The sequence below is a fragment of the Asterias rubens genome, chromosome 10, assembly GCF_902459465.1.
Source record: "Asterias rubens chromosome 10, eAstRub1.3, whole genome shotgun sequence".
Classification (NCBI taxonomy): Eukaryota; Metazoa; Echinodermata; class Asteroidea; order Forcipulatida; family Asteriidae; genus Asterias; species Asterias rubens.
In genome coordinates, this window is record NC_047071.1 from 9,444,660 (window position 1) to 9,456,056 (window position 11,397).

At 38.4% G+C, this 11,397-nt stretch overlaps 1 protein-coding gene across 1 annotated transcript; it reads left to right on the forward strand.

Moving 5' to 3' along the window:
- Positions 1 to 1,850: 1,850 nt before the first annotated feature.
- On the forward strand, positions 1,851 to 11,195 carry LOC117295808 (melatonin receptor type 1B-A-like). The gene is made up of 2 exons (XM_033778571.1): positions 1,851 to 2,151; positions 9,119 to 11,195. Exon 2 carries the CDS (start codon positions 9,205 to 9,207, stop codon positions 10,264 to 10,266), a length of 1,062 nt encoding a protein of 353 aa, XP_033634462.1. The 5' UTR covers positions 1,851 to 2,151; positions 9,119 to 9,204; the 3' UTR covers positions 10,267 to 11,195.
- Positions 11,196 to 11,397: the final 202 nt, after the last annotated feature.

The window sequence follows — 11,397 nt, forward strand, 5'->3', positions numbered from 1 at the left end:
AAACATCAGTAATGTGATTAACGCACGAAAGAGATGGGAACCATCAAAAGCTCAAATATGGCCCTTGAACATGTCTGGAAGTACCGCCGAGAGAAAAGTCACAAACTTTGGAAAATTTTAGCCGTTTAATTCGCAAAAAAATGTGTTTATTAATGGGAATAACAGTGTTCGTACTCGGTCCGTTAACAGCGCCAGCCACCAAACCGGTCATTACCACGCAGTGAAGACCGGGTACGAACACTGTTATTCCCTAAATAAACCTCAAGGGAAACTCAATAGGATAAACTTAGATCATTTACTCAATACCAGATGTTAAGAGTGTCTCCAGCAGTAGGGTGTTTCCTTTCTCACAAAGCTTTAAATTCAAAGTGAAGTTACATAATAAAAATGTCATTTCATGTACCAATAAAGAAAGCAATCTGTCACTACAGCAAACCCTTCCAATGTGTTATTGTAGTTTTGTCAGTCTACTGCTTATCGTGGTAATTAAATGTTCAGCTCTCACTTGTTTTTCTTTTGTTTCATTCTTGTTTCATTTTATTTTGTCTGTTTTGGTTGTGAAGCAAACGACCCCCACACAAAGCGAAATTAAACTGCACTAGCCAAAAAAAAAACATGAAGAAAGGAAAAGGATATTAGTTATAGTATGGAACTGAAACCTTAGTTAACTGTTGACGTGACCCAAATAAAAGGAACTCTGTCTTATCATCATTTAACTTCAGGAAGTTTTGTTGTGTCCAACGTCGAATCTCTTGGATGCATTTCTCAAGTCTTGCAATAGATGCATTGGCGTTTTCTTGAGAAGATTTAAACGTGATGTATAGCTGAGTGTCGTCTGCGTACACATGGTAATTCAGACTAAATTTAAGGATGATGTCACGAATCGCTAAAGTGTACAGCGTAAACCACATACGCCAACCCGACCACCCGCTAAAAGGTGCTTTAAAGCCATCCACCACTAACCAAGCCTGGCTTTTTGGATGCCTACCTCTCTGGTTTGTTAAATATAGTGCATCAGCGAAGCTACGACCGGCAAAGCGGGGCACGTGGCCAACTTACTGTCTGTGATCCTCCGAATTCCCCCCACCCCCTCCGCCCCATATTCCCACCCAAGTTTCCCCGGTGACCGGTTGGAACGTAGCCACAAACCAATGCATTATGTGCGTTAACCCAGCTCAAGATAGCCAATGTGTGATTAGTGTGTCCAGATACAGAATCCTAGATATTGGGGCCCGTTTCGTTGAGAGCTATGACGAGTTATAAGCTATGACGTCCAAAACCCACCGCCAAAAATTGAATGCTGCCATGGAATATGAATCCGGTGAAATTAGTCATTTATGCAGGTAATGTTTGAGAATATGAAGCTTTGAAAAAATTTTCCACCCCTGAAACAGACACATAATCCAGGGCCCAATTTTATAGCGCTGCTACACGGCAGATGTTGTGCTTACTGTACGCTTTCTATTCCTTAGCGCTGGTTAGGCACACGGGTGAGAAAACCATAATGGTAACCTTCCAGTGCCTTCGCTTACGCTTTTAAAGCAGTTTTTCTGCAACATACAGTTAGCACAAAACTTGGCCTACGACACCCTGGGATTATTATATCCGGGTTCAATGCAGGAAAAACATACGTGTTGTGGCAGCGAGTCAACTGATCCGGGTTCGATGCAAGAAACACACCCGATTTTTGTTGGCAGTGAGTTAAAAAAACCGGGCCAACTTTCCTACAGAGCTGCTTTAGTAGAAAATATTTACTAAAATTGTTCTGCTTAGCAAAAATAAGCAGGACACCAGTAAATCTGTGTACAAGTAGCAGATATTTCAGCTGGTAGCCTTATACTCTGATAAGCAACTTTTAATGTTTCAGCAGCTCTTTGAAATTGGGCCCTGCTCATCAAGTCAACCTGCATCACGGTGGAGTATGCCATTCTACTGCTATATCCAGGCGGATATAAACAACCCTGTTCTATTGGTTAAATAAAGGGGAACCCCTCATACTTTAAACCAGGATGTCAGGTCGAAATTCATTCCAGCTGATACTTAAACGGAAAACATCGAAGACACTTATTCAAACAACTTTCTCCCACACAGACTGGAAGTCGATCTCGTTTTGGACCAAGAACCTTCAAGTCACATCCATTTCTACTGCTGGTAAGTAGGGATTCCGGGGGAACCTGGTGTTTTGGTTTGTTTAGTATTATTGACATGACAGGTTTAATGGAGCATTTCGAATTTGACATAAATTTAAGCGGGTTTAGGTTGTAGATGGATACTCAGGTCTGAAACTTACAAGACAAACGGGCGATTGTGATGTGGCAGACACCATTGTGGCACTTAATATATAGTGATATGAACCTGTCACCTCCGGATTAATTTGCCGGCGCTCTACCAACTGTCACTCATTTCATAGCGCTACTTAAAGGGAATGTGTACTTTTTCCTAACAAAAAACACAATGTCCACAGATTTACATTAAACTTACACAGTTTGAAGATTATGATAGTAGAAAGCTTCCCTTGAAATTTCACTTACTGAGGTGCTGTAGTTTTTGAGAAATGAGTAAAAGTAATAATTTTCGTGTCAGTTTTAGCATGTAAAAACGTATTAACCAGTTATGCTATGGTTTTGGTATAATCATCACTGGTTAAGGGGATTTTACATGCTAAAATAATTTTGGTCTCATAAGACCAAAATGATTTTGTGACTTGTTTTACTCATTTCTAAAAAAAAAAACTTCACAACCTTAGTTAGTACACACAGAGGAAAGATTACACAACTTGTTTAAAATATTACCTGTTTTAGATGTAGTGGGCGAACACCATAACTATTAGGTAAAACTTTACCCAACAGGCGTTGGGTAATATATTGCTTAATAACTGTGTAAAAGTTTACATAAATATTGGGTAGTTTTCTTTACTGAATTGTTGGGTAAACCCACTCATGTAAAATATTACTTAATTGTGACGTAAGACTTTACCGCTTTACAATGTAAATAGTTGTGTAAAACTTTACATCAATATTGGGTATTTTTTTTTACTGAATTGCTGGGTATAAATCCACTCATGTAAAATAATTACTCAATTTTGAAGTATAGATTTTACCGATTTTTAATGTAAACTGTGTGCCTTTAAAACTGGTAATAATATACACAATGCTTGTGTTGAATACTAGCAAAGTGTTATTTCATGGAGTTTAGGGCTGTAATAAATGGACACATCATAAATACTGAGACTTGGCGACTACAACATGAATTTCAAGATAACAACTTTTTAATAAAAATTTAATGGTAATAATATTAACAATCCAAAACATCACATGTGCAAAATGGGGTTTTCTGTATGTTTCATAATCAGTCAACAATTTCAGTGAATTTAAAAAATTACAAAAAATCTACCTAATTGGCAAGGTCAGAATAAATACTTCCAGGCTAACACAGTTTAAACTGTAAGGTTGTTCCATAAATCAAAACTATCACAACTATCACATCTCTTATGATTTTGATACTTTATTGCAAACAATTTGTGCAAGAACTTCTTTAACTACAATGCTTCTGGAATGGTCAAATTACATTAATTGGCAAGGTCAGAATAAATACTTCCAGGCTAACACAGCTTAAAGAAGAACTCCAAGGTCAAATTCAATTTTGGGTTTGAACAATTTGTATGGGGAATTATTGGTTTATCCTAATTGTCGCTAAGCAATCAAAACGGTGTTGAATTTGACATTTTGACAAATTTGACAAAAACTGGAAGGGTATTGAATACAAATTTGAATTTGACCTTTGAGTTCCTATTTAAACTGTAAGGTTGTTCCATAAATCCAAACTATCACAACTATCACATCTCTTATGATTTTGATACGTATTTGCAAACATTTTGTGCAAGAACTTTCACTGCACCACCCGAGTTTCTGAAAACCAATTTTTCAAGATTCTTGCAGTAAACAACTGGAATCGTAGTTCAATTTTTAACAGATAGCTTAATATTTATGCACAATTTTTTACCCTTTTGGTAATGTTTGTATAAAAGTACAAGCTCCCATTGGGAACAATAATCAGCTCTCAAATATTTTTTTGTAAGGATAAAATGGACACAATAGCTTTTCAAGGCTTTTATCTGGCTCAATGCTCATACTAATTAAATGCGAAGGCGTTAGTTTTCGACAATATCATCAATCATTAATGATGAATAAATACAGTTTCCTTTGTGCTTACTAATTGGTATGAGCTAAATTATTTCATCGAAGCTAATGACGATGAAATAATTTAGCTCATACATTAGTAAACACAAAGGAAACTGTATTTATTCATCATTAATATTGATATTGTCGAAAACTAACGCCTTCGCATTTAATTAGTTTGAGCATTGAGTCAGATTAAAGCCTTGAAAAGCTATTGTGTCTTTTATCCTTCCAAAAAAATATTCGAGAGCCGATTATTGTTCCCAATGGGAGCTTGTACTTTTATACAAACATTACCGAAGGGTAAAAAATTGTGCATAAATATTAAGCTATCTTTTAAAAATTGAACTACGATTCCAGTTATTTACTGCAAGAATCTTGAAAAATTGGTTTTCAGAAACTCGGGCGGTGCAGGGACTAGAGGGTTAACTACAATGCTTCTGGAATGGTCAAATTACATTAATTGGCAAGGTCAGAATAAATACTTCCAGGCTAACACAGCTTAAAGAAGAACTCCAAGGTAAAAATTCAATTTTGGGTTTGAACAATTTGTATGGGGAATTATTGGTTTATCCTCATTGTCGCTAAGCAATCAAAACGGCGTTGAATTTGACATTTTGACAAATTTGACAAAACTGGAAGGGTGTTGAATACAAATTTGAATTTGACCTTTGAGTTCCTATTTAAACTGTAAGGTTGTTCCATAAATCCAAACTATCACAACTATCACATCTCTTATGATTTTGATACGTATTTGCAAACATTTTGTGCAAGAACTTCTTTAACTACAATGCTTATGGAATGGTCAACATTAATCAGATGCATCATGAGATGAACAGTAAGCCCTGAACTCTCGAATAGTGCTGCTCTTCACACCGCCTTTGAGTTCAAACACAACCAATTCAATGAACTCCCAAACGCCAGAACACTCCTCCTGGTAGCTCAAGTCGAAGACAAAATGTGTTTTGAAACACACATCCAGTGCTTTCACAAGGGATGACTGTTCAAATGCATTTGCTCAAAAATTACGAACACTTGCTGTGGAGCCAGTGCAGACCCACCTAATATCAGCATGGTTGCGGTCTGGTGTCCCTGTTGATGTCTTTCAAATACTGGTCCAAACTTGTGTTTTCCTGCATAAAGGGGAATAATATTAAACACAATAGGTTAAATTTCAATGGGGGTGCAGTACAAATTGTATGACACGTGTATATTGTCTGTAATGAACTTAAAGTATTGTAATATTACAATTAAACCAATTTTGCTGTAAAATAATGATTTAATCTGATTGTCTTAAGGATGGGGTACACACAATGTCAGATTAAACCATTATTTTATATCAATAGTGGTTTAATTATCATATTACAACACTTATAGATCAATAGAGACAACGTTCCAGTACTGCAATGTATGTGCAATACAATTTGTACATGATGTACATGCACATAAATTTAAAAAAGTACAAATACAAATTGAAATAAAATAAAATAAATAAACAAATACATAGGGGCTTAAAAAATAAACAAATCAACAAAAGGTTCAATGATGGAGACTTGCAGTTCTGGAATAAGGTGATAGGATCCCAGGAGGAGAGATAATTTTGGTGCTATATATGCAATCCCACATAACAGTAGGCTACCTGAAAACTTTGATTTTTCTTGATCTTTATCTGATTTTTCTTTTTGTTCTTTTTCTTTCGTCCTTTTTTTTTGTGTGGGGGGGGGTGAGATTTCTTGAATAATTCCTTTAACAGGTTAAAATAAACAAAGGGTAGATGTGTTTGTGCGATTCCCCTCTCCCAGAATTTGCATTTTAAGTCAGTTGTATCATTTGTCAGTATCTTGTAAAGACAAAATGTTGAAAAGTTATTTGATTGTTCTTCTGAACAAATGAGAGATTAAAGTTAGCCCAATCATTGGCCTGATGCACCGTGGCTGTATGCAGTGGTGGTGCTTTAACACAGTGGCGATGTACATGTGTACAATGGTCTTCAACGATGCATGCTGTACGTGTACTATGTGCACAATACGGGGACCATTGATCAGACCTACGTATGTATTTGTGATATTCAAGTCACTGTTCAAAAGTGTTGTCAGTCAAAATATGACGTTCAACTGTCCCTTTATCTGTGCTAACTCGTGCTAACGAGTCGTGTATAGTCTATCACTACAGATAATAACATCAATACAGAAATATGTTATAGTACTTACCTTCAAACGTCTCAACTAAATGAGGGAAGTTCCACTCAAGAAGGTTTTTTTTTCATGAGATCCATTTCGTTACGTTGTGTGTGGTTACACTGTTGTACTGCAGAGCGCGACCCCAGCAGACAAGTCACACGCTGCGTATTTTGCACAATACTTGAGTAAAATATCGTGGTTTACTAAACACCATGTAAACTTTTACAACCAGTTCAGTAAAATTTGCATAATATGTGTTTAAAGTTGCTAAGTTATGTAAACTATTAGTTTTACTAACTATTTGAGTTGTTTAAATTTTTCATTAATTTTTACTTATGTTAAGTATTTTTTCACTTAACACATTTAACATAACTTTTTTTTACCATTCTTTTTCTGAGTGTAATATTCGAAGGGAAGCTTTCCACTATCCTTATCTTCAAACCCTGTAAGTTTAATGTAAATATGTGGACATTTTGAAAAAGTACACGAATCCTTTAATTAGATATAACGAATTTTGAGTATTTTGTGAAGCTTTCATTTGTATAGATATAAATAGGAAGAAACTATAAATAAAAAGTAAATTTGCGGGTTAAACCACGTGTAAATGAAATATATATGTGTGAGTGTTGACTCTGAAAAGAGCAGGTGTGGTCTCGACGTTTCGAACAGTATACTTCGCTGAAAAGGGTGGAGAGCTTCATGCTTTCGTAGCCAAAATTGTGTCAAAACTTTGATGAAAACTACCATCGAAATACAATAACAAGGGAATCAATGTGTGGTGAAGAGGTTTTCAACTAGTGGTTTAATCCCAACGAGGCCTGGTTCTTGATAATTTTACCGAGACGAAGTCGAGGTAATTTGTCAAGAACCAGGCCTCGGCGGGTTTAAACCACTAGTTGAAAACCGATTCAACACACTTTGATTCCCATTCATAAATACCTTTTCGGTCAAAAACATCATCACTTTTTGGTCAAAAAGTAAAATAAATGCTAAAAAATTAAAATGTTCAATGATTTCTTTCAACACACACCCCTCCAGCTATGAAATGGCAAAGCCCTCCGCCGCCCTCGGGTAAACACTAAACAACTCCTTATAAGGGAACGCTGTGTGCGCGTCGCGCGTATCGCGTGATTATATTAGATGTGGCACAACTGTTTCAGCCGTTGCTCTCGACCAATAGGAATGAAGAAACTGTCTTATAAGAACAGGTGCAAGCTCGCGTGTCACGCCCATGTTTCAACACTTTTTACTGGTCATAAACAAAGGTTTATACACACCCATGTGACGCGCTCGCCACCTATAGGAATAGCGAAACTGTCTGAGGTATTTATGAATGTAGCATCAAAATCTTCAGTTTAAGGAAACGTTAAAAAGAGACATTGCCGCCTTAGTCAACCAACCAACCGCGAGCGCAAGTTTTCGGGTGAAACAAAATCTCCGATGAATTTCTTCAAAGGTTCGCATGTGGTTATTACAATATAACTATTGTGAAATAGCAGCGTTTAAAAGGTTACTAATTAGGTTCAAACCAGTTTTTATTTCGTAATATAGGTTTTCTCGGTCAATTTCGGAAAATGAGCAGCCAATTTAACCATCAAGCTATTCCATTTCGCGCAAAATCGAATGCTACTCAAATGGGTCATTCGATTTCGTTTTGAGATTAGTCAAATGTAATGTTGCGTTATTCGAATTAACAAAATAATCATTCAATTTAACACTTCATCAAAGCAGCATTCAAATTCGCAGACGCTTCTTGAGGCGTGTGTGTCACGAAAAAGAATGACGCTACGCTAAATTGAACAGAGTGCTAAAGGAATTTGACTCGATTCAAAACGAAAATGAACGGCCGAATTCTGAATTTGAAACGCAGTAACAACCGGAGAGGCAAAACAGCTTTAATTCGAACGCATGAAAATGAAATTGACTGCTAATTTTCCGAAATTGACCGAGAAAACCTATAGTTTTGCACTACTTTAATTAACCTTACTTGACTCTTCATTTCTACTCTGTAAAAGTATGCATGTGCGTTACTTTATTTAACCACACTTGACCCTTCGACCCAGCAAAAGCGAACAGGTGATTGCTTGGTGTCGAGTTTGTGAGTAACTTTTTTTTTAATAGGCAGGTGCCGATGTTCGTACGGTGCCGACATTCTTGGGGCTGATTGGGTGCCGAGTTTGCGAGGTGCCAAAGTGTCCGGTATTCATTATTCTAACTGATTAGTCCTCGTTACCGCCTCTATGTTAACGTTATTTTTGCCTTATGACGGTGAAATGCAGTCCCATTTTTTGATGTATTCGGCTTTGAACATCTAAATATGTTTTCTTGTTGACGATGGATGGTTAAGTGGATTTTTGCTAAAGGCGATTTAATTGTCTCATTAATCTATTTTTATAGTAATTTCCATCATATTTTCCCCTACTTGGTTACGATATTAACAATAACAGCTCTCCACTCTTTTTTTCTAATAATAATCGTAATCATCATTAAATGTTTTAGGCCCCCGTTAAAAAAACACCTTTGGGGTATTTTATTTTCTCCAAGTTTTGTTGGTGTCGAAGTGAACGAATCCCATTGGTACAAAGGGTTTGGTCGTACACAGTGCAAACAATACAGGAAATCAAAAACATGGGGGCAAAGTTTGATATTGTGTCCCCTACCTTTCAATTTATTTATGTATTAGAAGGGAAAACATGGGGGGGGGGGCACACACACATGGTTGACGCCCATGTCCTAAAATTTGTGTTTTTATATCAACAGATTGGTGATACACTTTTATACGGTCCAGATTCGCCGTCGATAAATCGCATCCCATACAGCCATCACGCTTACAATCTTCAATCCTCATGGCGACCTCTATGGTATCAACTGAAGATGTTCCGAACTCTACATGGACGAATGATACAACAACCAGCACAGGAGACGGCAGAAACTTTCGTTATGAAGGTGGAAATCACGAAATGCTACTTTTTCTCGGCTGCGTGTACTGCGTCGTGGCCGTCTCCGGGCTGGTGGGGAACACCATGGTGATTATGGCCGTTGTCTTATCCAAGAAGCTCCAGAGCAGCACCAACGCCTTCGTCGTCAACCTCGCCACGGCCGACCTGATATCGTGCCTCACGACACCTTTCGCTGCGGTGGCGCTGTTTAGCATGAACGGCTGGCCGTTGCCTGAGTTGGTATGCTCCGTGTCCGCTGCCATATACTACATTAGCCTTGGATGTAGCATCTTGAATCTTACCAGCATCGCAATTAACCGCTACGTTCTCATTACCAAATCCATACAGACATACCAGTCTATCTACACACCCAAGAAGATAGCAGCCATGTTGGTATTTACGTGGCTCTATCCAGCATCAATCTGTTCTCTTCCCCTCTTTGGTATCGGTAAATGGGGTTACTCAGAGAAGTACAGTACGTGTACTCAAGACACCTCGGTTGAGACAAGCAACCTCTTCAGTACGCTGGGAAGTAATCTTATTTTCCCCATGGCACTCATCATCCTGTTCGTCTGTTACTTCAAGATTTACCGCCACGTGACAGGCCACATGAAGAAGATGACGCGGAGGGGGATCGAGATGCAGGATTTCCCTACCGCGTCGAATAGCAGCACCAAGCCACTCCGGGAGATCAGCAAAAGACAGGTGGAGATCACCAAGAATCTCTTCTACGTACTGTGCGCCTTCCTCGTGTGTCTCGCCCCCTTTGCCATCAATCTGTGGATGGAATCTGAAGATTTTCAGCTCCCTTGGCATTCGACCCTCGTCGTCTTTAACAGCGCCGTCAACCCCATCATCTACGGGGTCAAACACCCGCACTTCAAGGAGGTGTTCCGTCAGATGTTCCGGTGTCGGTACCACATGATTCCAGAACCATCTAGCTGTCTCAGAAAGATGACATCAACATAGACATAACTTCGAATGTATATACCTATTTTGTATTAAGTCATAATTAGCTGTTCCGACCTACCGTCGGAACAGGTATTGTTTTCGTCTAGATTTTTATTATTTGTATCTATACTATTAAAAGCAATCGGCCCGTCGGGTTGGTTACTGGAGATAATGTTAACAAAAGAGCCCTCATGCGGCTGAATGATGTACATTTTTAGGAGTTTGTCTTTTACAAAATTTACCCAAACTGGACGTACCAAACCCTAAAAATAACTTGACATGCTTTCTGAAAGTGAAATAAGTAAGAGAAAATTAAGGAGTGATGACGAATTTACCGTTTTTATTTAAACAGTTTGTACGATATAGGGTTCCAGAGATATGGGATGTATGGAGGTTTGTTCCTAGAGCAGCGTGAACACGAACGGTCAGAAGTTGTGTCGTTAAAATTTCGCGAGATGCAATAAGCCCAAAGTGACAATAAACAATACACTTATTGACGTTCACGTTCACGTTTAGTGCTCCCGTAACGTGCAGCCTATTGACCGGAAAGTTTACAGGACAAATTCAGATAAGAATACCGCCCCCCCAAAAAAAAAAAAAAAAAAGTGGATAGATTAGATTTGTTGCACACAGCATGTTCCGAAAACTCGCTTTATTTGGTACTGAAACAACGCTATGTACCGTGGGACGTGACGCTCCATAAATCGCGATGAATAAGTAAAGGGCCTAAGATAGACTGGGTAACCTTTCAAAATAAAAATCAACCCTGAAGGCAAATTGTGTTAATTTATGGCATGCAAGTTTTTTAGGGATATCGAGGGGTGCTGAGCTCGAATTTGCTGTATGCCAAGCTCAAAAATGTCCCATAATGCCTCAAAATCCCAAATCCGATATGGCCGCCACAGTGCGTGCAATCTTTATGCGTGAACGGCGGGTATTGTAAGCGGACAGAACCCACGCACTGCTGCACTGCCTTGTAACACCGCTTTCACAGTTCGGCTCGGCCGCGGCTCGGCAGTTCGTCGATCTACATGTAGTAGGCTGGTGCGATGCGGCAGAAAAACAACAGTGAGTACCGAGCAGAAAATGTCATTTTCTGACAATTATTTTTAAATTTCACTCAACAAAAAGGAAATGCAAGCATTATGA

Bases quoted from the DNA above. Each gene is read 5' to 3' on its own strand.
- LOC117295808 (XM_033778571.1), top strand. From the start codon at position 9,205: ATGGCGACCTCTATGGTATCAACTGAAGATGTTCCGAACTCTACATGG.